The sequence below is a fragment of the Lissotriton helveticus genome, chromosome 3_1, assembly GCF_964261635.1.
Source record: "Lissotriton helveticus chromosome 3_1, aLisHel1.1, whole genome shotgun sequence".
Taxonomy (NCBI): domain Eukaryota; kingdom Metazoa; phylum Chordata; class Amphibia; order Caudata; family Salamandridae; genus Lissotriton; species Lissotriton helveticus.
The window spans coordinates 998492579-998515738 of NC_136061.1; the positions used below are offsets into that span (position 1 = coordinate 998492579).

At 41.5% G+C, this 23160-nt stretch overlaps 1 protein-coding gene across 2 annotated transcripts in view; it reads right to left on the reverse strand.

The window, feature by feature from the left end:
- The window catches only part of OSBPL6 (oxysterol binding protein like 6), a 755438-nt gene that overhangs the window by 150257 nt on the left and 582021 nt on the right, over positions 1-23160 (reverse strand). For both annotated transcript variants that reach the window (XM_078681507.1, XM_078681506.1), the window contains 2 exons: positions 22537-22674; positions 9224-9287 (listed from right to left, as the gene is read on the reverse strand). In XM_078681507.1, coding sequence (XP_078537633.1) covers positions 9224-9287; positions 22537-22674 — 202 coding nt within the window. The remainder of the gene's footprint in view (positions 1-9223; positions 9288-22536; positions 22675-23160) is intronic.

The window sequence follows — 23160 nt, forward strand, 5'->3', positions numbered from 1 at the left end:
CAAGCGCTCTTTGTCAAACCTGTTTTCATCGCCATTTTTGTGCCTTTTTATATATTTCAAATTTAAAGTGACAGTGCAACAATGTGAATAAAGTTTCAACAAGATTACAATAAAGTGACAGTGCAACGTTGTAACCAAGGTGACGTGCAAAACTAAAACTTAACTTAATCAATCGACCATGTGGCCTACATGTTGTGCAAAAGAGCGTTGTCATGATAATATTACATTTAAATTACTGTGATATATTTTGGCAAAACACAAAGTCTTTATTTCTTTGCACTTGCAAACTGCATTTGAATTCATCATTAAAAATGCATGGAACATATATACATGTGGCTAAATTAATTTACCCAGCCACAGGCAAGTGCCTGATTGTCGTCATAATTCTGCCACCTGACCTAAATTTCAGGGTCTTTTCCAACACTCTATATGCAAGCATAATAGAAGTGCCATGTCCCTTGGACAATAAAGTGACCAGTGCCTTTGACCAATATCATATTACTATTAAAAATTCATAGTAACATAAAAGTACATCCAAAGAAGGTCCATATATAAATGCATTAAAGATTGAACTGCGTTCGGATTTTCCACTATTGTTCAATCCTTATTATTTTAGGCCAGTGCCCGATACTTCCATGAACGACACCATAGGTCACAAATAAGTTAAAAACTTAAGTGCTGTGCAAAAAACTGTGTGCAATAGTCCCAATATTATAAAATATAAAATACAAAAGATAAAAAAGAGTGGATCAAGATTTGCAAATCCAATTAATTGCATGTGAATGCGAGAGCTTCAGAGTTTTAACCATGAATACATTTTCTTTCCCTCTGGCCAATGTAATGATTGCTCATCTACTATCTTTCTCACTTCTCACAGATGCACATCTAATTCTTCCTCAGTGTTATGCCCGTTGGGGATCTTACTGTTTAAGCGCAAAATTTATCTAGATTTAAGACATCTTTCTCTTTTACCCCCTCTCAATCTTTATGGTACTTGATCTAATGAAAAATACCTCAGATCATCCAGCTTATTCTCATGAAACTGCTGGAAGTGTCTGGCCATGGGGTATGCTTGATCTCTATTGTTGATTGCTCTAACACGTTGTAAGATCTTTTGATGCACTGGTAAAATGGCACTGCCTATATATAATTCAAAACAGCTACATCTCAGAGCATATACTACAAACTGACTCCTACATGTCAAGGGCTACATGATCTGCCATTTCTTGTCTGTGAACGGGAAGGGTAGTTCTGTTGCATTCTCTCTGTACCTGCATGCCTTACACTTATCGCATTTCCTGAAGCCCTTGCTTTCACTGAGCCAGGTTTTTGATGGTGGGATTCCAGGGCTATTAGTTACTAATGCTTGCCGCAGGGATCTCGCTTCGCGAAAATCTATTAATAGCCCACTCCCTAGCTTTTGTCTCAGGAAAGCATCCCCTCATAGTACATGCCAATGTGTCTGCATAATGGATCTTATATTTCTGTGCTGTTTGCTGTAACCTGTAATGAAACGGAATTGTGGTTCTGCTTTTTCTTTGGACCCCTTGGCATCAAAAGGGTTGGCAAATATTAACTGATCCCTAGGCTTAGCATTAGCCTTCACCCTCACTGCTTTCAGAACTGCCTTACTGTATCCCTGCTGTTCAAACCTCTCATTTAGCTCCTCCTGTGTTTGATACAGTTGATTAGGGCAGCTCCAGTTTCTTTTCATCCTCAGATTCTCAGCGTATGGTATGCTATTCACCAGTTTGGAAGAATAGAGGCTGCAGGCATGGAGTATTGTGTTGCCCGCAGTCTCTTTTCGGAATGTTTTGGTCTTCATTTCATCCTTATTTGTGTACACTGTTTGGTCCAAGAATTGGACCCCCTCTTTGCTTATCTGTGATGTATATTTCAAATTTCAAATTCAGGTAGTTAATACCGATGCTCTCAATCAAAGCCTCTGCTGATTGAATATCACCTCGCCAGTTGATAAAAAGATCATCTGTATCACGGGTCCAAAGGACCACGTTATCAGACATCTCTTGGGCGTAGTCCACGGCTAGCACATGATCCTCCCACCAACCCATATGCAAATTAGCAGAGCTGGGGGCGAGGCAGGTGTCTATTGCTGACCCTCTCATCTGTTCATACAGATCTTTGTCAAACAGGAAGATGTTGTTCTTCAGACACCAATTGAGCCTTTCTACCGGGATTTGTAGCCGTGCTTCTTCCCGGTACATAGTGAGAGGCCAAAGGACCATACTTCCGCCCGTATCTGCCTGTCTAACCACCCGTTTTTTTTACTAGTGTCTCATATCCTCTGTCCCATGCATGTATGGTACTTTTGGCTAGTTGATCTGTGTATAACTTCTTTAAGTCATGAATGACTAACTCAGTGAAGGAATCTATAGAATCTTTAGGAACCATTGGTAGAAATACAGAACTGGGTTTAAAAGGCGTGCTCTGTTTGATGTACACTCTCAGACCTTGTTCCATCAATAGGGCATCATCTGCTACCCCAAGTGCACCATCCCTTTCCAAACTATCCATATCCCTGAAAATACCTATATCGTAAATTTGTAGTACTGTAGTATCCTCTACACCTTCAGTTGGCTGTGCCTCTGCCGGCCTGCCCACTGAAAAATACTTAGCAATCTAGTTTGCGTGTGAATTTAAAACAATCAATCAGAGTTTGCACATAATCCATATCCTCAAGGGTACAATAAGAAGGACCGCGCAACCGAATTTTTGTTTCTTCTGTGTTCAATGTTAGGTCAAACAAATTATTAATGCTGATGTTATTCTCTCTTATATGTTCTTCTTGTTGCTCAAGTTCTTGTTCGTTTGTTCCCTTTGTTCTCCTTGACCTGCGGTTGTTCCTCTTCCTCTTCCTCCCCCTCAGAAGGGTCTTTCTTGCCCCAGTAAGGGCCTTATATTGATGTTTCGGTCCTACCGCATAAAATGCAACTCGTCTTCTACAGAGGGGATGTTACCGGTCTGCTGTGTCTCCTCATTATCGGTATCTGCCTCAGAGCTAACCTCAGATTTTGACTACTCATTTCTTGATACTGCATTACTCTTGGGGCCAGTGGCCATCTTTTGGCGTCGAATATTTTCAAACCGTTTTGAAAATGCAAAAATCTGGCCCCTCTGATAGTCCAGTTTGTCCCTTCTGAACTTTATCGCTTTCCCATCTTTGATAGTCTGCTCATAATTTTTTATCCTTTCCTGCATCTCCAATTGCAGTTTTGTGATAGTGTACTGTTCCGGTAATTTACACAATTGCTTAGTGAGAATATCAATTTTCTTGAGGAGGGCTTCCCTGTCTATATCAGCATATTTAAATAAAATTACCAAAATATACCTAGATGATTCTGCGTTGTTTTGGGGCCACTCCTTAAACATGTTGGGATTTGGATGTTCATATGTGGGTGCAATTAATATGTGCAGTCCTCTGGGGACCCGCCCCACTTCCAAAAACCTGTGGAAGACTTACTCTTCCACCACTAGGAGGTTTCCCGTTTAATTAGCTTTTCAAATGCCTTTAACAGTTCTTTGAATCATTGGTGTTGATGTGCTCACCCCCTTTCCCTGATTTGGAAATATCCTCCGTTATCTCTGCATCACTTAAAAACTGCTCCGCTGCTCTCTCTCTCTCTCTGGTTGAGCCACTCCATAGCTCATGCAACGTGGTTATTGTAAAGCGTCTCGTTGAGCAGATGAATACTGATTTCCTCTCTCCCCGCTGTCACTCCTTTCCAACCAGCCAGCATCTTACCGCTCTCTCCAGACTTTGCCCTCCGATCGCAGTTTCTCGCTGGCCTGCGGCAATTGCTCTATGTTAAACTGCCAACAACAGGGAGGCTCTGCGCTGTGTACCAAGTACAGTGTGTATATATAAACTAGCTAGAACTTTGTGATCTTGTATCTATACATTGGACAGATAGAGCATTTAACAGTCTCCTTTTTTTCAGGAAGGCTGAGATCTTTATCGCACCTTTCAGAAGAAATGTACTCTCACGCTGAGTTGCTGGCAGTGGTACAGGTCTATCTCAATTTCATGGACATAAGAAATAGATCATAACTGTGTGGAAGCATGTCTGGAGGCATGGCTTATCACTTAATACTTGGCAAGCTTGGGGATGGATACTCTAAACTCCCTGGTGTTGAACCCATCTCAAAGAAGGAAAGACAGACAGTCTTTACAGAGGGAGGCTTCCCATGTTACAGGTCAATGGATTGCATGAAACCAGCCCTCGGACAGATGACATTTCCCAGCAGGCCCCGAACTCGCATGTAGTTTGGAAATGTAGTGACTAGCTTGGATTTCTCGGCGTAAGAAATTGGGTTGTTGGTTGAGAGGGGTGTGAGCCCTGCTCAAGCAACAGCCACAATCCTTGTCAGGGCGAACCACAAAGTCACTAAATTAACCTGTGCTTAACCTTCTGGCAACCTGCTACAAAAGCAGTGAAGCTTAACTTATAAGCATTTATTTATGCACCACTTAAACAGTAATTAAGTTAAAACAGAATACAAGAAAAAATCCCCAACAATTTAGAACAATAGAGTACATTTTAGACAATGATTTGACACCAAAACAACACAAATCCAATCAGTAGAAACTGACTTATGAACTTTAAGGTTTAAAGTGAAAACTAGCTCCTAAAAGATCAAAGCGCTGACCGCGGACATCTAGTCTCACGAGACTGGGGTATAGTTGTAAGTTGCGGCCAACTGTGATGAAGCACGGTTCAGATACAAGAAGTGGATTGGGCTCAGTCTCCGCTTACCTTTACTTGACTTAGAATAATTTTTAAAGACAAATGTATGAGAAGGTAAAGTTCAGGACGTCAACCCAGGTAGAGGTGTCTGAGGAGGAGGATATGAAATCAGGGAGCCGCTAGAAGAAGCTGTAGTGAAGATTTCTACGTTCGGACTTAGTCTCATTTATGGAAGTCATAAATCGCCAGCGGGACGAAGCTGCAGGCTGTAGTCAATGAGGGCTCCATGAGGCGGGATAACCCTTTTGTGGGGAGCCGCTGAACTGGATTTGCTACTGCGAAGAAGAACGTAGTGGGAGCAGACACAAAGTCAGGCCGACCAGCGAGGCACCTTGGGCAGATTGGCGAGCAAGTAGTTCCTGGTATCATCTCGGTTCTCAGAGCACTTTTTGGCAGAAACTTTTCCAAAGTCCCAAGTTTTGGATGTGGGCTATCTGGGCACCTTTAGCACCACCTCCACGGTTCACCTCCAAGGTTACAGGACTGGAGGGACACCACTTGGAGGGTAAGGACTCGGTCAGGCTGGGTAAAAGGTGCAGGGTCACGTTGGTGTGAGCCATTCTGTCCCTTAGGCTATGATCAGGATCCAGAATATAAATAATTCTCCATAATTCAGCCAACTAGACCTCAGAGTCACTCTTGACATCTTGGGTTCAAGATAAAAGTAGGTCTCAGGCAGCAGGGCAGCCCTCTGAGGGGCACAAGGCAGGCTTCAGGAAGCAAGACAGTCCTCTTAGTGCAGCAGGGCAGTCCCCTGAAGTACCTAGCAGACCACAGGCAGCACAGCAGTCCTCAGAGCCCTTCTTCTGGTTCAAAAGAGTGGGTCTGAGAATTCTAATTTTATACATGATGCCAGCTTTCAAGTGGAAGAAACTTCTAGAGGTTTCCATCCAAAGAAGTGTCTGGAATTTCCAGTCTCCTTGCCCTGGTTCAAGTCTGACTTGGGGCATAATAGACTAGTGTGAGTGAGTTGAGGCAGGGCCTTTGACGTGCAAGTGGGGCTGTGTACCGCCCTGCCCCCCTATACTGCTTTGATGGCCAATTCTGCCAACACTTAGTCCCTCTATTGTGTAGTTGTTTGGGAGTAATACACAAATGCCAACTGCCACTACACCTAGTTATGTGACCCAGAAAATAGGTTGCAGACATCAAATGGTTAGGACAAGAAAATGGCAACTTTCCAAAAGTGTCATTTACAGAATTGTGACTTAAAATCTGTCTTTACCGTAAAAGACGATTTAAAATTACAGTTCCTTAGACATCAAACATGATATTTATACCTGCTCCCAAACAAAAGTAACCACTTATTAAATGTAATAGAAGAACCCAATGTAATCCTGTGAGAGAGGTTGACCTCACCGTTGTGAAAAACAATTGTTTGAATTTTTCACTACAAGCACATGTAAACCTTTAAAGTACATGTCCCACTTTTTGAATGCAATACACCTTGCCCTATTGGATGTTTAGGGTTTATCTTAGGAGTGACATATATGCAATAAAAAGGGACTTTTAGGCCTCGGAATGGCAGGGCTCTAAAAATCATAAAAATGTTACTGGTCTACTAACTTAAAAAATCTACTCACCCTAACTGTAATGTACTTGACCTCTGTTTCGGAAACAGAGCAAATGTGACAAGATAACAAGATTTAAAGGCATCTTTATTGTTCATTCGCTTTGTGAGCAATAAAGATGCCTTTAAATCTTGTTATCTTGTTACATTTGCTCTGCTTTCAGAGACAGAGGTCAAAAATTAGTTTGTCTTCCTACGCGCCAGAAAGGGTGAGTAGGCCCTAAAAATAGCCTGTCCTGATTAAATCTGGATTGCCACAGCAAGCGGATTGTTCAAGCCCTTAACAGGTTTATTTTGCCAAGCCAAATTAGCAGTTTAACACTGCCTGCAGGCTACAAAGGCAAGCCTGAAACATGTTTAAAAAGGCTACCTAAGTGCTGCAGGCCCACTTTTCACATTTAATTTACAGGCCTTGGGTACATGTAGTACCACTTTACTAGGGATTTATATGTGAATTTAATGAGCCAGTTAGGTGTGAGTCAATCAATTCTGCCATGTTTAAAGGAGAGAGCATAAGCACTTTAGCACTGGTTGGCACTGGTAAAGTGCATAGAATTCTACACCCAACACAAATGAATTCAGCAAAATAGGAGGGGCGAACACTAAAGGTTTGTGGGTGACCCTGCAGAGGGGACCAAGTCCAACACTGGGAATAACATCCCTCATGGCCCTTCGCGTCTTTGTCAGGCAATAATGATAATATGTTGCGGGGGCAGAGACTTTTTTGTGCAGATCTAGAGTTTTCATGCAAACAACAGTGGTTTCCTTTGGAGTTGTTCTGAAAGATCTTTGATATTCAAAGAAGCATTTTCAAATGCAAACCATGCTGAGAAAACATTCAAACTATTCTTGAATGTTTAACTTGAACTTTTCTACCAACAGTAACAATGCTGTTTACACTTTAGATTATCTTGTGACGGCAGGAAGAATTATTAAGTCAGATCTACAATGCAAATATTATGTATTTGTAATTATGCATTGGTTATTTAGAGTTCCATTACCATTGCTAAGCGTTGCCAAGTTAGAAATCACAGAATATTAATGTCTGCAAGTTACATAGCAGTGGCACACGAGTGAAGTTTAAATTATAGCTCATCTTTCACAAGAAGGTCCATGAAAAAGAAGCTTGCGGTATCTATCCTACTTAAAGAGATGTGTTGATAAACATATATTCAAGATACACATCTATTGTTAGTTTAGTTTCTACATCAAAGCACAGAGTTACTTAAACAGAGATATCATTAACTTATATCCATTTGCTGCTACAATCAGAACAGGAGCGTTATGGCCACTTACTAAAGATATCTTTGATTGCCTTTAGACAATACGCTTCATCTTGCAGAACCCAGTGACCGGCAGAAGTGTTTTCCCTTTTATTCCTTCCCTTTTTCCTAGTTTCTTCTACTGGCCCTCATATACTTATGTATGTGGAAACTGGTTCAGGAAGAATGCACCACTCCTGCTGGATTTTACGTGTAATGCTAGGGCAATACCGCAACCGTTAAAGGTGAAATAATTTAGGCATGAGCATCATTCTCAGTGAAACGTAACTCTAGAACTGCTTGAACGACAATTGAGGTGCTGTAATTAGATCACTGTGGTGACTTTTCCCAGTTGCCTCATTTATTTCAGCAACATTTATGCTAATGTATTTCTAGAGGCATCTGCTCAAAGGTGAAGCTGATCAGAGTTCCCAGAGGCTTGATTATATGAGCAGAAGGTTGCAGTTAAAGGATTCTCCTCAAACAAAGTGGAAGAAAGCCGCTGAGGAGGCTTCGAATATTGTTTTTACCTGCCACATGTTGCAGCGTTTGGTCTCTTGAATGAAGAATAAGAAAGATCTGAAACTGGAATATGCAATTTCCTGGCTATATGATTAGTCTACATCCCAGAAAAGCAGGTTTGCAGTACTGGATGTATTTACTACCTGTTACTCAAAGTTACATCACCTCGAACTCAGGATAGTTGAGGACAGCACTGGGAAATGTCCCCAGTAAATTCTTGTTTAGAAAGAGGATTCTCTATTCTTTCCCAGGTAAAATTTAGTGCCCCCTTATAGAAATGCTAATCAGATACTTGTAACTGACTCTGACTTTAGAGAATCAGTGAGGGTCAGCTGCTGCAAATAGTAAGGTAAAAATCCTGGTTTAAAAAAGTGCATTGAACCGAAAATAAAGTTGCCAGAGCAGGAAAAGAAATATATGGACTGACAATAAAAGCAAGAGAAACATTTGTGAAAGGCTGTGAGCAACTTTCGGTAGAAAGTAAAATCATTATAGAATGGAAGATAAACTGGCAGTTACCCAAGGGATGGGATGTGACTCCGTGCCGTGCATGTAGAACTGCTTCTGACTCCTACAGCATTTCAAACAATTACTACCTCCTACATATACGCTGACAAGTTTGTAAATGTTTTCATTGGTTTTGAATCGAAGACAGAAACAGAACAGTGAAATATGTAGTGAAACTGTACAGATCACTTGCAAAAGATAAGCTGGGGGTTCATGTACATCATCCTTTTGAATCACAATCAATGTTGATAATATTGTATGAGACTTCCTTGTCACTATTATGGTGCATGTTATAATACTTTCTCTTAATTTTATCATGAATACTAGAAAACACAAGTGCATCCCAATGACATACGGTCTTGTATTTCCAGAAAGCTTTAACTACACAATTTCATCTTATATATTTATGTCCTATGGAACTTCAATATGGAGCAATAATTTAACCTGCAGGTATACAACCCAACAAACCTAATATCAACAGATCATAGACTGAGCACGTGTCTTGGAGACATTAGAATGAGCACATTAAAATGTAACTTAAATGTACAGTAGGATCAGAATACTCAAAGCGAAGTATTTAGAATCAACATAAATACCTTGCCAGAACACAAAATTCTTCGAATCACAGTGACAGGCAGAAATGGGAGGGTGGTGGCTGACCTGGAAAATAAAACACATCTGTGGTCACTGATATCAATGCATTTTGAAACATGGTTTAATAAACATAGTTCTTTAAAACAAAAAAAAGTAAAAGTAAATTCTATCTCTTTAGTAAATTGCTTGAAAGAATATTCAACATCATCCAACCTACCCACCGACCTGCGGAGGAATCTAGAAAGGTTTACTTATGCACAAACAATAGTCACTAATATGCTCCCTTTCTTATATAACAAAGTGTTTGGGAAAAGCTGAGAAGTGTGTGCCAAATTAATGGCACATAGACATATGTTAAGGGGCAGAACAATATCTGGAGTGAAAATTCATAATATTGCCCTTCTATACAATAACAAAGTAAGTAATTATGTATTTAGCAACTTGTGTTCTTTCATTTTTAAATCCCAAACATCCATGCTGAGTGAGATCCTGATATCAAGGCAAGAAGATACTGCTAGATAATTACCTTTTCTAACATATATATATATATATATATATACATACAAGATGATTCTAACTTCCAGCGCGCTTGTAACCCGTGCAGGCAAAGCAGGTGGAATCCAGCCCGTGAATTAATTTGAGTACCTCGCAGTGGTGCCAAGGATCAAGAAGGCCAGAAGTGGCGCCCTTTGTTTTTCGTAAAACACCACTAAACTGTGGAACAGCCTGCCACTGCATCTGCGTAGACAACCCCAACCATCCAGCATTCCGGAAACAATTCAAAACCTGGCTCTTTCCATAGAAGGCAGATTCTACTCTAGTGACCAATACAGCGCTGGGATGCTTCCGGGTAGCCATGCGCTATATAAAATAAAATCCTTCTAATAATAAAAAAAAATATGCCGCACTCCAGAGATCCGTATTCAAAGGTTTATTTCACAACCACTACCAAAAATGCATTTCGACATGAGGTCTTGTTCACAGTTCAGTGAACAAGACCTCGCGTCGAAACGCGTTGGTGGTAGTGGTTGTGAAATAAACCTTGGAATACAGATCTTTGGAGTGCAGCATTTTTTAGATTATTGAATATATATTATATTTTACACACACACACATATGCATATTTTGAAATATATATGTGTATATATCTACATTTATACAAATATGTGTGTGTACGTATATATGTATATATCTATATCTGTATATAACTATCTATCTATAAATCTATAGCTCTATATATCTATAAATAATTAGATAGAAAGCTACATTCTCGAAGAAAACAAACGATTAAAGTAATGTTATAGCTAGGTGAAAATTTCAGTGATAACGTAGCACTTTAATCGTACAATACCACAGAAATGCACAAATTATAGCTATCTCAAGTAACTATGACTCGAGTCCTAAGGTAACTATAACTTGCGCCCCATGCATAGTTTTCTCATCCAAAATGTAATTGCAAATCTTGCAGTGATATTATCAATGAGATCAATGAAGATGAGAAGCAGATGTTAGAGGATGAATATTAGACTCCTGGCACCATAAACAGAATCTTCATTTCATCCTGTACGTCTTATGGGTCTCAGTCTTCAGGAGCCATGCTGCTAAACGTACTAACTTGGGGTCGGGATGAAGCACTTGTCCCCGCGACATTGTCAAGAGAGTTGGAATGGGCTGAAGGAGAATCGGTTGAGTTTCTGATAGATGGAGAAGCTCCGTGAACCAGTGTTGTCTGGGCCACCATGGGGCTATCAGGAACATTCTGCATGGCTCTCTCTTGATCTTCATGATAAGACGTGGTAGTAGGGGAATCAGCAGAAAGGCGTAGGCAAAGACGCTTGACCATGCCATCAAAAACCCTAATGGTGACGCAAACTTGCAAAGAAACAGCATTTCTTGTTCAGAGCTGTCGCAAAGAGGTCTACTGTTGGTTTGCCCCACTTTAGAAAAATACTGTCTAGAGATTCCTGATTGACCTCCCACTCGTGGCAGGTTGACTTGAGTCTGCTTAATGTATCTGCCTTAACATTTTGATCCCCCGGAAGGTGTTCTGCTTTTAGACAGATTCCACTTTGAACTGCCCATTTCCAGATTCTCTGGGCCTCCTGAGATTGGGGGAGAGATCTTGTGCCGCATTGCTTGTTGAGATAATGCATTGCTGTTGTGTTGTCTGTCCTGATCAGCACAGCTGAGTTCTTTATCCTCAGAAGAAATGCCAGCAATGCCATGAGTTCCAATAGATTGATGTGAAGTTGTTGGTTTTGACTCTGCCAATGACCTGGAGGTCTTGGAAGAAGGCCCCCCAACCATCCAGGGAAGTATTGGTGGTAATGACCTGTGGAGCTGGCATGGTGTGAAAGGAAAGGCCGACTGTGATATTCTGAAGTTGAGTCCACCAAGACACGGCCTGTGTCATACCTGGTGTGATTGTGATGACATCCTCAAAGGATCCCACAGCTTGACACCAGTTCCTCCTGTAATGGATGCATCCTTAACTGCCAGAAAGGGATGAGAAGGATGCATGAAGACATTGTCCCCAGGAGTGACTTGTAGCGGCGTATTGAAAGTGACTTTCTTCTTGCGAATGCTTGGGACAGAGAGATTAGCTTCTGCTGTCTCTCGAGAGAAGGAAACGCCCTGTTTATTGTGGTGTCCAGAATCGTCCCTAAGAACGTAATGCTCTTGGAAGGATGGAGAGAAGATTTCCCCTTGTCAGGCCTAATTCGGGAAACAGTCTTGTGCATGCCACCGTGGACGACAGAGCAGCTGCATGTGAAGGTGCTTTGATCAACCAGTCTTCCAGGTACGGAAATACCTGATGCCTTTGTTTCCTCAGAACAGCTGCCACTGGAGCGAGACATTTTGTGAAAATCCTTGGGGCGGACTTGAGGTCAAACTGGAGCACCTTGAACTGGCAATGGCTTCCGGCTACGACAAATCGAAGGTACTGCCTGTGGGAGAGATGGGTGAGGGTTTGAAAATATGCATCTTGTAAGTCTCAGGTAGTCATATGATCTCCTAGGTTTAGGAGTAACAGATAAGTATTTAGAGCTCTCAGATCCAGGATAAGACGCCATTGACGAAAGTTCTTGCGAACCAGAAAGAAACAGGAATAAAATCCCTTCCCCCACTGGGAGATTGGCACCGGTTCTATTGGTCCTTTTCGGAGCATTGTAAGAATCTCCAAGAGCATGAGATGTAGATGTTTGACTTCCTGGTGTACCAGAGGAGTACAAGGAGGGATCTGGAGGAACTCCAATGTATGGCCAAATTGTATTAGATTGAGGACCCATTGGTCTGTGGTTATTTTCGGACACAGGTAAATATAAAAAGATATTTGTCCTCCCAGGAGAACGTCTGGAGAGGAGGGAATAAAAATAGCCAGAGCCTGAAGCTCGTCATTGACGTCTTGGGGTGTCTTTTCCCTGATTACCTGTTTTTTCTCTGGGGGCAGATCTGGAATACGCACCTGCCTGTTGCTGTCGTAGAACATAATGCTGGCGGTATGGTTGGGAAGATGTAGCGTAAGAGGGGTATCTGTATTATTGGTATCCTCCTCTGTAGGATGGAAGGCCTCTTTCTCTGGCTCCTCTAAAGGGCACTTTCCAATATTGTAGTGTCCCTAGAGCCTTCGCTATATGGGTATCTTTCTTGATATCCTGCAGTGCATCGTCTATATGCTTTCCAAATAAAGCCTCTCCATCAAAAGGAAGGTTCAGGATCGTATTTTGGACCTCCAGTCTACATGATGTTGCTCTTAGCCATCCTTGACGGTGCAAAACCGCTGCACCCCCCCAGCAATCTAAACGCTGTAGTTGCGATGTCCATCACACAATCTATTAATTCTGCAGAAGCACTCTCACCCTCCTGGAAAATTTTATTATCCTCTGGTTTACTTTCCTCTGGAAGCTGATCCATATACGGAGCCAGGTCACACCACATTTGTCTGTCATATCTGCCCAATGGCAAGGGCATTAGCTGCTTTGACTAGCAGAGCTGACAATGAGGAGTAATGCTTACCGGCGTTATATAGGCATCTGCCTTCCCTATCTGGAGGTGTTGTAATGGGTGCCGATGGATTTTTTTGATTTCCGTTGAGCTGCTTGGGAAATACCAGAATCCGGTTTGGAATGGCCCACCAAACAGGCATGAGTGTCCTCTGGTGCCTTGTACTACTTTTCTAACCTGGAGAGTACTGGTGTTACTGTAGGCTGGTGTTTTCAAGACCTTACGTCCTTCCTCCTTTACGTGACTTATTATCGGGATGGCCCTCACCTACTTCCTACATGGCTCCTTAAAATCATATAAAAAACACTCCGTCTGTGTAGCTGGCATAGGTAGGTTAAATGTTTTTGCAACTCTTTCCAGCAAGTTATGAAATTCACCAATATCCTCTGGTGGTGAGTCAACCAGTACCGGAGAGGGAGAAAAGGGTGTGGGAATGAGGTAGTCATCCCATTCTCTATTAGAATCTGTAATTTATCCCTCATCTTGGTCGTCGTCTGTAGTAACCGGATCCTGTTGATGGATTGGTGGAGGCGATCTCTGTAAGGGTTCCGAAAGCACAGCTTTGCCCCTCATTGGAGTAGGTAGTATTGATCGTGGGCGAGGAACTGCTGATGGCATTTCTTAAGATACAGGAGCTAGTGGAAATCTCTTCCTGTAGTCAGCCAACATGAATTGTAGGTCCATAAACAAAGAGGACGGCATGCAAACCACATCCTCCTGATAAGTCTGGTGGTTTTGTTTCTGAGGAGGGCATTGATATTCACTATATTCCTCATCAAACTTGTCCTCCTGACACTTAAAGTGCAGCTAGGATGGGCTACTTGCATAGCCATAAGGTATTTTGTCTTCTTCTTCAGAATCCTGCTCTTCTAGCAGGTGAGATGGCAAGAGAGGCGTAACTTTGCTAGGAGATGTGATTTCAGGTGTAATTATCCTCTTCCTATTGCTTTCTGACCCGTCTGGTGTTTTTTCCCTTGTTAACGAGCCCGTCGACAAGATCGCCAACGACAGCATCGTCGAAGTTGCAGCCGTTGGCGGTAACTTGGAAACCATCAGCGATGGTCTAGCTGCCATCGATGACGTGATTGCTGTCGTCATCGTAGTCGTCGACGACCCCGCCGTCGTTGACACCGTAACTGTCGTTGACGCCGTCGTCGATGATACTGGCGTCGAAATTGTCATCGACGGTGATAAAATCTTCATCAACATTGACTTCTTCGATAGAGCTCCCAGCTAAGCTGTGGACGCTGAGACCTTTGGTAGGAGGCGAATCTCAACCTTCGTTGACAAAGAAATAGATGGTTTCTTCGTCGACGGTCCCGCCGACAATGAGGTTTTCATCAACGTTTTTACTTCAGGAGGCACTGACAAAGGCTTTTTGAAGGAGTGCCTGACCTGAGGGGGTGTCTTAGGCGGCTCAGAACTTGCCTTTTTAGCAGTTTTGTCCCCAAAGCATGTCTTCTCCTCTCCTTTTCATGTCTCTGAGGCGATTTTGAGGGACTGCGCCCATGAGACCCCTGAGTAGTCTTTTTAAGGGCTTTTCCTGGATGCTCCTCAGAAGAATGGGTATGTGGTGATCGTCTTCTATTATGGGACCTTCTGGATGAGGAAGAAGATGATTCATGGCTGTCACTGGAAATTACCTCCTTTCTGGCTTTTAGCTTTTGAAGTCATATCAAAAGGCGTAACTCACGGTCCTTTAAGGTCTTACTAGAAAGGTACGACATACCTTGCAGTCCTTTGCTTGATGGTCTGGATAGAGGCAATAAATACAGTCCTCATGAGGGTCATCAGTATAAAGGCTCTTCTTGGAGAAGGTAGTACAGGCTCTAAACAGACCCTTTTTCTCCTTTCCTGACATAATAAAGTCAGAGCGATCACCAACCAGTACTGAAGAAAAATCCTGCAGATGAAATCTGAGATGAAAGCTAAGAATACGCCAAAACCACTAATTATCAAGAGAAAACTGAGCAGAGCTCAGAGGAAGCTCCCTAGCACAACGTGCGGTAGAAAATCTGAAGGGCTAAGGTTCTCTCAGGAGTGTTCTAGAGGGCGAAGGGTCCTGATTGGTTCAAGGATTATTTTTGGTCTCTTTTACAAAACCAGAGTTATGGGTTACAAAACTGAAATGGGACTAGGCCTTTTTTCTGCTTTGTATTGATTCAAGCATTGTTTTTTTGATATACCGGGGACTACCATCTCGACGACGGGGAACGATTCAAGCATGTGAATCTTTGAAAGTTCCAATACTGGAGTAAAAAAGCATTTCCTATGGAAACACAATCTCAACTATATCTGCCCAGTGGCAATTGGTTCACCGGCACGAAGGTGGATTAGGTCGTGATTACAGAGTGTTTTGTTTTTGCTTCATGAAACGACCCCCGCCGCTGCACCTGTCATGTTAGAAGTAGCAGTATGGCCAGCAAAGTGATCACGTCTTTGGGAGTTTCTGACGTGAACCAAGAGGCTGACTGGAGAGGAAAAATCCAACGAAGAGCCCTGAAGGGAAATAGAGACAAAGCTGAAGAGTGGCAGTGTCAGGGAGTGACTCCGACGAGGGAAGGAGGTTTCCCAGAGTGCGAGACGTGGCGCATCGACAGGGAGAATGAAACAAGCAGCGATGTCAGTGAAAGAGTTTGATGGGGAGCAACTGGAGGCGGCTAAGCACATCTTAGATGACTCGGAGGAGGCAGCTGCTGCGAGTAATGTCAGCGGGCGGCAAATGTCCTTCCAGATATGGATATTCCAGGACTTTAGAGTTCTGCTTGAGCAACCAGGAGGCCTGGTAGCTTTAGCACCTAGCCATTCCCGCTTTTTCAAACAGCTGGCCACCCATTTTGCTGATCACTCACCCATCCCAAACTTTAGCACTAGTGTAACCCCACAGACTGCATGGTTTACCCGCGAGTCAAGGCAGCTAAAACGACAACCTTCATCTGCACTCAGTTCCAATAATACTGACCTAGTAAGAGACCTGAGATGGTCCTATAAAAAAGCCCAAGATAGAGCAAAAAGGGAGTAGGATAAGAATAGGTGTAAGCTTATTGGAGAGGCATGTGCCAGCAAAGACTCAAAAACAGTTTGGCTCAAAGTGACAAGGGTGGACGTTAAGAGGCACCACCATCAACAAATAATATTTCAATATCCACCTGGTACAATCATTTTAAGCTATTGTATGCAGGTCTGTGCCTGTCTGACCTGGTAGAACCCCAGTTAGATTCACATTTTTTCCATGGAGCTCTTTACGAGAAGCAAAATACATTCTTCCATCAATTCAATCGCTCAAGCTAAGGCTCCTCTCCCTGATGACATCCCTGGACTACTGTTCCTATTTGACAGTGAAAATTGGTTGGCTTACATCTTGACCCCATCTAACACTATTGCAGGGGGTGCCCCAATACCTCAGTCATGGAAAGTAGCAGAGGTGATCCCCATGTACAAAAAAGGTGACCAGTCATTACCCAGTAATTACAGACCCATTAGCCTCATTAACTCCATTTAAAAAGTGGTCTGTCGACCGCTACTGGTTAAGATACAGGACTGGACCGGTAAGAATAGCATCTTAACTCCCTTCCAAGCCAGCTTTAGAGAAGAGATGGAAACAATAGACCAGGTGTCCTGCTTTCTCTTCCTTTTCTGGAAGACTGTGGTCATTGGCCTGGGGAGTTTATATGTGGCTTTCATCGGTCTAAAACTGCCTTTAACCTTGTCCCAAGACAGAAATTGTGGCAAGTACTAACAGATATGAAGTTGCCACCGGAGATTTTATCTTTAGTCATTCGCCTCCATGTTGCAAACTTCATCCAAGTCCGCTGAGGTAATCAAGGCCAGCTCACCGATTCAAATGACGTCAGGAGGGGTGTCCACCAATGGTGTGTTTTGGCTCACATACACTTTTCCCTGTATATGAACAATGTGGTGCAGTATCTACAGCAGGTGCCAGCTGATGCACCCATGCTGGGGAGCGAAAGGATTATGACACTCCTGTTTGTTGACGACACCCTGCTAGTGTCCAAAACTCCAGGGGGGTCCAGCACTGGCTTAACCGAATTAATGATTTCTGTAGCTTACGTGGTCTAGAGATTAATAATTCAAAACAACATTTGTGATGTGATATCCTACTAGGGCCGACTAATTCAGGGAGACACCCCATTTGAGAGAGTTAGCATTTTTGAATACAGGTGGGTGTAACTCTAGCCGGAGATATGTCCTGGAAACCTCATGGGGTCAAATTGGCTTTGAAGCTCATGCAAATAGCAGGGGCTCTGATTAAAGAGCATAGTACTTCCTACAGCAAACCAGTGGCAGCCCCACAACAGATATATGAATCTAAAGCAGTGAGTTCAGCTCCATATGGGGCAGAATTGTGGGGGCTTCAACTTGACAGTTGATCACTCCAGAGAGGAGAACAAATTTCTGAGGAGTATAGTCCAGTTACCTCAGAGCAAGCCCATCTATCCCTTAAGGTTAGACTTGGGCAGGAAATCGATTGCTGACAAGGCTAAGTGAAGACCACAGCTGTTTTGGCAGAGGATTAGGTCCACCCCTGAGTTAGGCTCTTATGCCAAGGCCATAGAGAAAGTTATATCCCTAGATAAACAGAATAAGATAGGATGGCTAAGAAATGTAGCACGCCTATTTGCCAACATTGGGTTAGAGGGCCACTGGGAAAACAGGGACCCCAAATCACTCCCTACCAAAGATCTTATTAAAGCGAAGTACTGGGGTTGGGTAGCTCAGTCTGCAGCCGTCAACCCCAATGGGGGCTGGTTAACTACGGAATTCACCAATTTTAAATCAATTGCCTCCCCGGAACATTATTTTGACATAATTCATGTATCTACTGATAGGAAATTATATATGCAGTTCAAGTTTGGAACGCTCCCCCTTAAGGCCTTCACTAGCTCCTGGTACAATACCAATTGTCATCTCAGTTTTGCTCAATTTGCACTGCTACTACAGAAACATCAGCGGATATTCTATTTGCTTGTCCAGCCAATTCACGTCCAAGAGCTAAGTGGCTCAAAACATGTATGCAAGCAGTTGGGGACACACAATTATGCCTAAGCCTTGCAAATACTTAAGATCAGACACAAGACCAGTAGTATCCTGTGTTGTTGCAAAGTTCTTGGGTCACATGTGGCACATAAGGAGGAAGCTGCTACAAACAGGTTGAGGATGAGGAGAATATTGTTTCTTATTTTTTTTTAACCATTTAAAGCATCAGCAGTATAGCACACCATTGGGGACAATTCCAAGATGTGCATTGATTGCATGCCAAATGTGCAATGGCAACACTGGAAAATAATGGCTTCAGTGAGGTTTTTGTTGTTACTGTTCTGGTTGTACTAGATAGAGGGATGCCCAGCACGTGAACTACAAACTTGACTCTAGTCCTATTTGGCTTGTTGCTCCTGCTATGAAACTCATGTTTTACTCTATTTTTCATCTTTTATGTATGAGACAAATTGCATATTGCACCTTCATGGCCTCTCTACGCATCCCATGTCTTAACTAAATTTTAACCTTGTATGTATGAGTTGTACTGTACATCATACTTTTATGGTCGTACGACCGAAATAAAGTTTGATGATGATGATGGTTTCCAGATACAATGACTATTAAAAAAAATGTGCATGCTGGAAAAATTGTCTAAAAAGGAAATTAGTAAGTGATGAGAGCTGACCTCATTGATGCGGTTTATGGAGGTTTACAGGGTACCAAAAGGTTTAACAAGATTCACGGTCCCTACGTATGAAGTCCCACATCCGGGATTGTTGGAGGAATGGTCTGATTTCACTGCCAAATCCAGTAAATGTATGATAGAGATATTGGTGAAACATGCCGAACTGGACCTAGATCGGATTCATGGTGAATTAGGAGTTTTAAAAAATGAGACCAGAAATTTGGAAGGTCAAGGTGCAGGGAAGGAACTACAGCAAAAAACGGTGGAGCGATTGCGTAAATATGAAGAAGTCAAAGTTAAAAAACAACAGAAGTTTCAGAGAGACAAACGTGATTTTGCGAAGGACGAATACTAACTTTCGCAAGAAAATATGATATTTATAGGGGAGAACAGGCTTTGATATCTACACGATCAAGTTCTGACATTAGCACAGACAACAATGACGGTGACAATCAAGCATGAAAAAGCATGACTTTGGGTTTTCACAACAAATATCGCTTACTGGGACAAGCCGAAAAATCGAAGAGGGACCGACCCTCCTTAAGAAGAGGAAGACAGAGGGGAAAAGGAAAAGACGCAAACAGAGGCATAGGATCAGACGAGGTGACAGTAGGAACACCACAGAACAAGCGTGCAACATGCCAGAAGAATAGAACCAAGAAGAAAAGATGACACTTCTCAATGTATCACAAAGAAGACTGACCACAGATGAAGTATCACTTTTGGAATTAGGACATTCATTTTGTCAGACCTCTGAATTTTATTATACACAGGTCAGAATTTACCCTTATCTGTTCATAAGAAAATTAAAATTTAACAAAATGCATAAATTGTTGAAGGCTAAACCAAGTATTATTTCAAAAGATGTGGCCTCATGTGACCTACAGATTGGGGAAGTAGAGGGGCTTATTGCTCTTAAAACCTTATATCGTGAAAGTGAAGGAGTAGATCCTAAAGTGGAGATAGAGCAAGTTATGGAAACCCTCGGGATTGCTACAAGAACTGCCAGTGGTAGTGGTATTAAATCTAAATCAAGTCCAATACCTACCACTACCGATGATAATCTAGATGTATTCCATGAGATGGTGACTAAAGACCTAATGAGACTGAGGAACAATGGTGGTATAAATATTGCTAATCTCACAGAGGAACAGAGAAAGGCACTGCAATCCCTTAAGGAAGATACTTCTACTGTAATAAAGAATAGTGATAAGGTAGGCAATGTTGTCATCATGGAATCAAGTGCCTATAAGCTAGAGGTGATAAGACAATTCTGAGATATAGATTGTTATGAAGTGATCTCGATGGAGGAGTATACATTCTCTGTCAGTTCCTACCAGTCCATTTTGAAAAAATGGATGGAAGTGGACATTTTAGATCAATACATTTTAAAACTCAGATGATACTAGAATTCGATAATTTTATATTTTACCCAACGGGCAAAAAAGCCTGATAAATTTTCCAGGGAGACCTATCGTCTCTTCCATTGAGATTTTTTTTTAGAGAATACTGCCATATATATTGATACCTTCTTATTCCCCTTTGTGAAAACCATTCAGGTGTGATTTTATAACAAAGATTCAAAATGTGGTATGGTCAGATATTTATTTAATGATATCACTGACGTGACTGCATTTTATACATGTACTGACCACACATTTGGAAAACGTGCTTGCCAATGTTTCTTGAAAACCAGAAGCGTTTGTTTTCTGGAACATAAAAGGATGCTTATCAAGATGATACAAATCTGTCTAAAAGAGAACATATTTATGCATGAAGAAGTCCTGTATTGACAGAAGGCTGGTACCGCTATGGGCACCTGCTTCACCCCCAGCTGTGTCATTTTGGTGATGAGCTGTGGGAGAAGCAGGTGGCTTAAGGAGACGACAACCTGGAATGTGTGCATAATGTTTTAATTTGGACTCGGTATATAGACAATTTGTTTTTATTATGGAATGGAACAGGGGGAAAAGTATATGAGTATATTGAAAAGCTTAACAATCATTTTAATTTGAAATTTACGGCATACATTAGTGCCAGTGAAATAACATTCTTGGATATACTATTGAAGATTAGTGATGGTAAAATGAATACATCTGTATACTGCAAAAACACAGCTGGAAATATCACTTTGCATTTTAAAAGCCAACATCCCAAGAATTTAAAAGAAAGTATTCCGTATGGGGAATCTCTCAGATTTAAAAGAATGTGTAATCAGGAAGAAGACTATGATAAACAATTGGCACAGATAAAGGGAAGATTTCCCGAAAAGGGCTCCTAAATAGTAAATTTGACCACAAGGAAATCTAAGAATTTAACTAGGAACCAGTTGCAGTATCCTAATGTCAGACCAGAAAATGAAAAGTCTGTAGCTCGATTGATTACATGCTTTAACTCCAAGTCACAGAAAGTGAGCTAAGTGATAAGAAGACATTAACCGTTATCAAGGGCACTGACTATAATTTATAGGAAAGGGAGGACACTAGGAGATGAAATTATCCATAGGTATTACATCAGCAATCGTAAGCAAGACACATGGCTGTCCAAAACAAAGGAGTATATTCAAAATATTTCTGCTAGATTGTTATAACAGCACAAAAACTGATAGTCTGTAAGAAAGTGCATCCCCTTTAAAGTGGCATAACACATCATATCTTCTACAGCCAAAACTCTTTTGTAATGAGTAAGAACATCACAACGCATGTGCCATGCAGTGCCCTGAGGTGGAAGGACCAACTGTAACTAGAAGACCCTTAATTAAAAAACGTAGGAAATGGGGCTATTTCGCCTTCAGAGTGTAAGGAGCCATGCTTTGGAATTCTAGCTCAATTAATCTTTGTAGGCAATCTGCCTATCTTAATTGTTTTTTATAAAAAAAAATTGATTTTCTATTGTAATTATTTAATTATTTACTTTGACATTTGCCTAATCTGTTCCTATTACACCATGGGACCTTTATAGAGTGTCTGCTCAAAAGCTACACTGTTAAAGCAAATATAATTCCAGTGATGTCAACGAAGTCAACCATACAATCCAATTATCACTAAAACCAAATACTCCTCACACATGAACATTCGGCTTAGAAGGTTACGGGGTGTCCAGGGTTTTTGGTCTCACTGTCCTGTGCCCTCTTAGTAACATAGTTAGATTGCATTCAGCACTTTTAGATATTACTTTTTATTATTATTATTATATTATTATTATTATAGAGGCTTTTATAACGCGCTCTGCTACTAAATAGTATAGTATCCTGGCGCGGAGAGAAAAGAAGGGGACAGATCACAGTAAATGCAAAAGAGGGACAGCTATTAGGCATTGGTGTTGAAGAGGTAGGTTTTTAGGCCTTTCCTGAAAGCCATGATGGTAGGGGCTGTTCTCAGTTGCAGAGGCAGGGTATTTTTGCACCTTTTGTGAGGAACTCCAAAATCCAACATGAGGATTGGAGGGCAGAGGTGCTCATGAAAGAACTCCTTTTTTGACATATCAATAGCCTCTGCCAGCTACCAACAGGAGTCACCCCCATCCTCCCACTAAAAACGCAGCATTTACACTTTGGATGGAACCATTCATTTCCCAGAAGGTGGGACATTTTTTTACAAATTCCTACTAAGATAATGGACTTACCTGCTCAGAGAAAAAATGAAATCCTTTGTCTTCTCGCACACATTCATACGTCTCCCCAAGCATAGGATTAAAAGGCTTGCTTCCTGCTCTGTAGTAGGTAGAAGCATATCCTGAAACTGCGAATGCAGCAATTAGTACCTGTTCAATAAGAAAATACACATGGGTATGCAATGTAAGAAACTGTCAAGTACAAGAGAACACAATGTGGGACATCAGAGCTGCATCTTGATAATCTAATGAAAAACTAATTACATGATTAATGAATTAACTACATGTTCAATGGGGCTTTTTTGCATTATTAAGGGTTGTAAACTAATAATATACTAATCTTCCTAAAACTAGATACTATTGGATGGATATATTAATTGTGCATAGTAAAAAAAAAACCTTGCTCATGTTAATAAACGGTATATTTGAAAAAATCATGTTAAGTAATGCAGTGTCATAGATGGCCTGTACAATAGTTGTTTTAAAGACATCTTTTTTGCTTGATATATTTAGTAACTGCTTGGATTTAACCACATAGCATCTTTCACCTGAGTACACGGGGAATAGAGACTAGAAATAATGCATATTAAAAAACGCATTGAAGTTTCCACTAAATTTACAAAAGTTGTGGGCCCA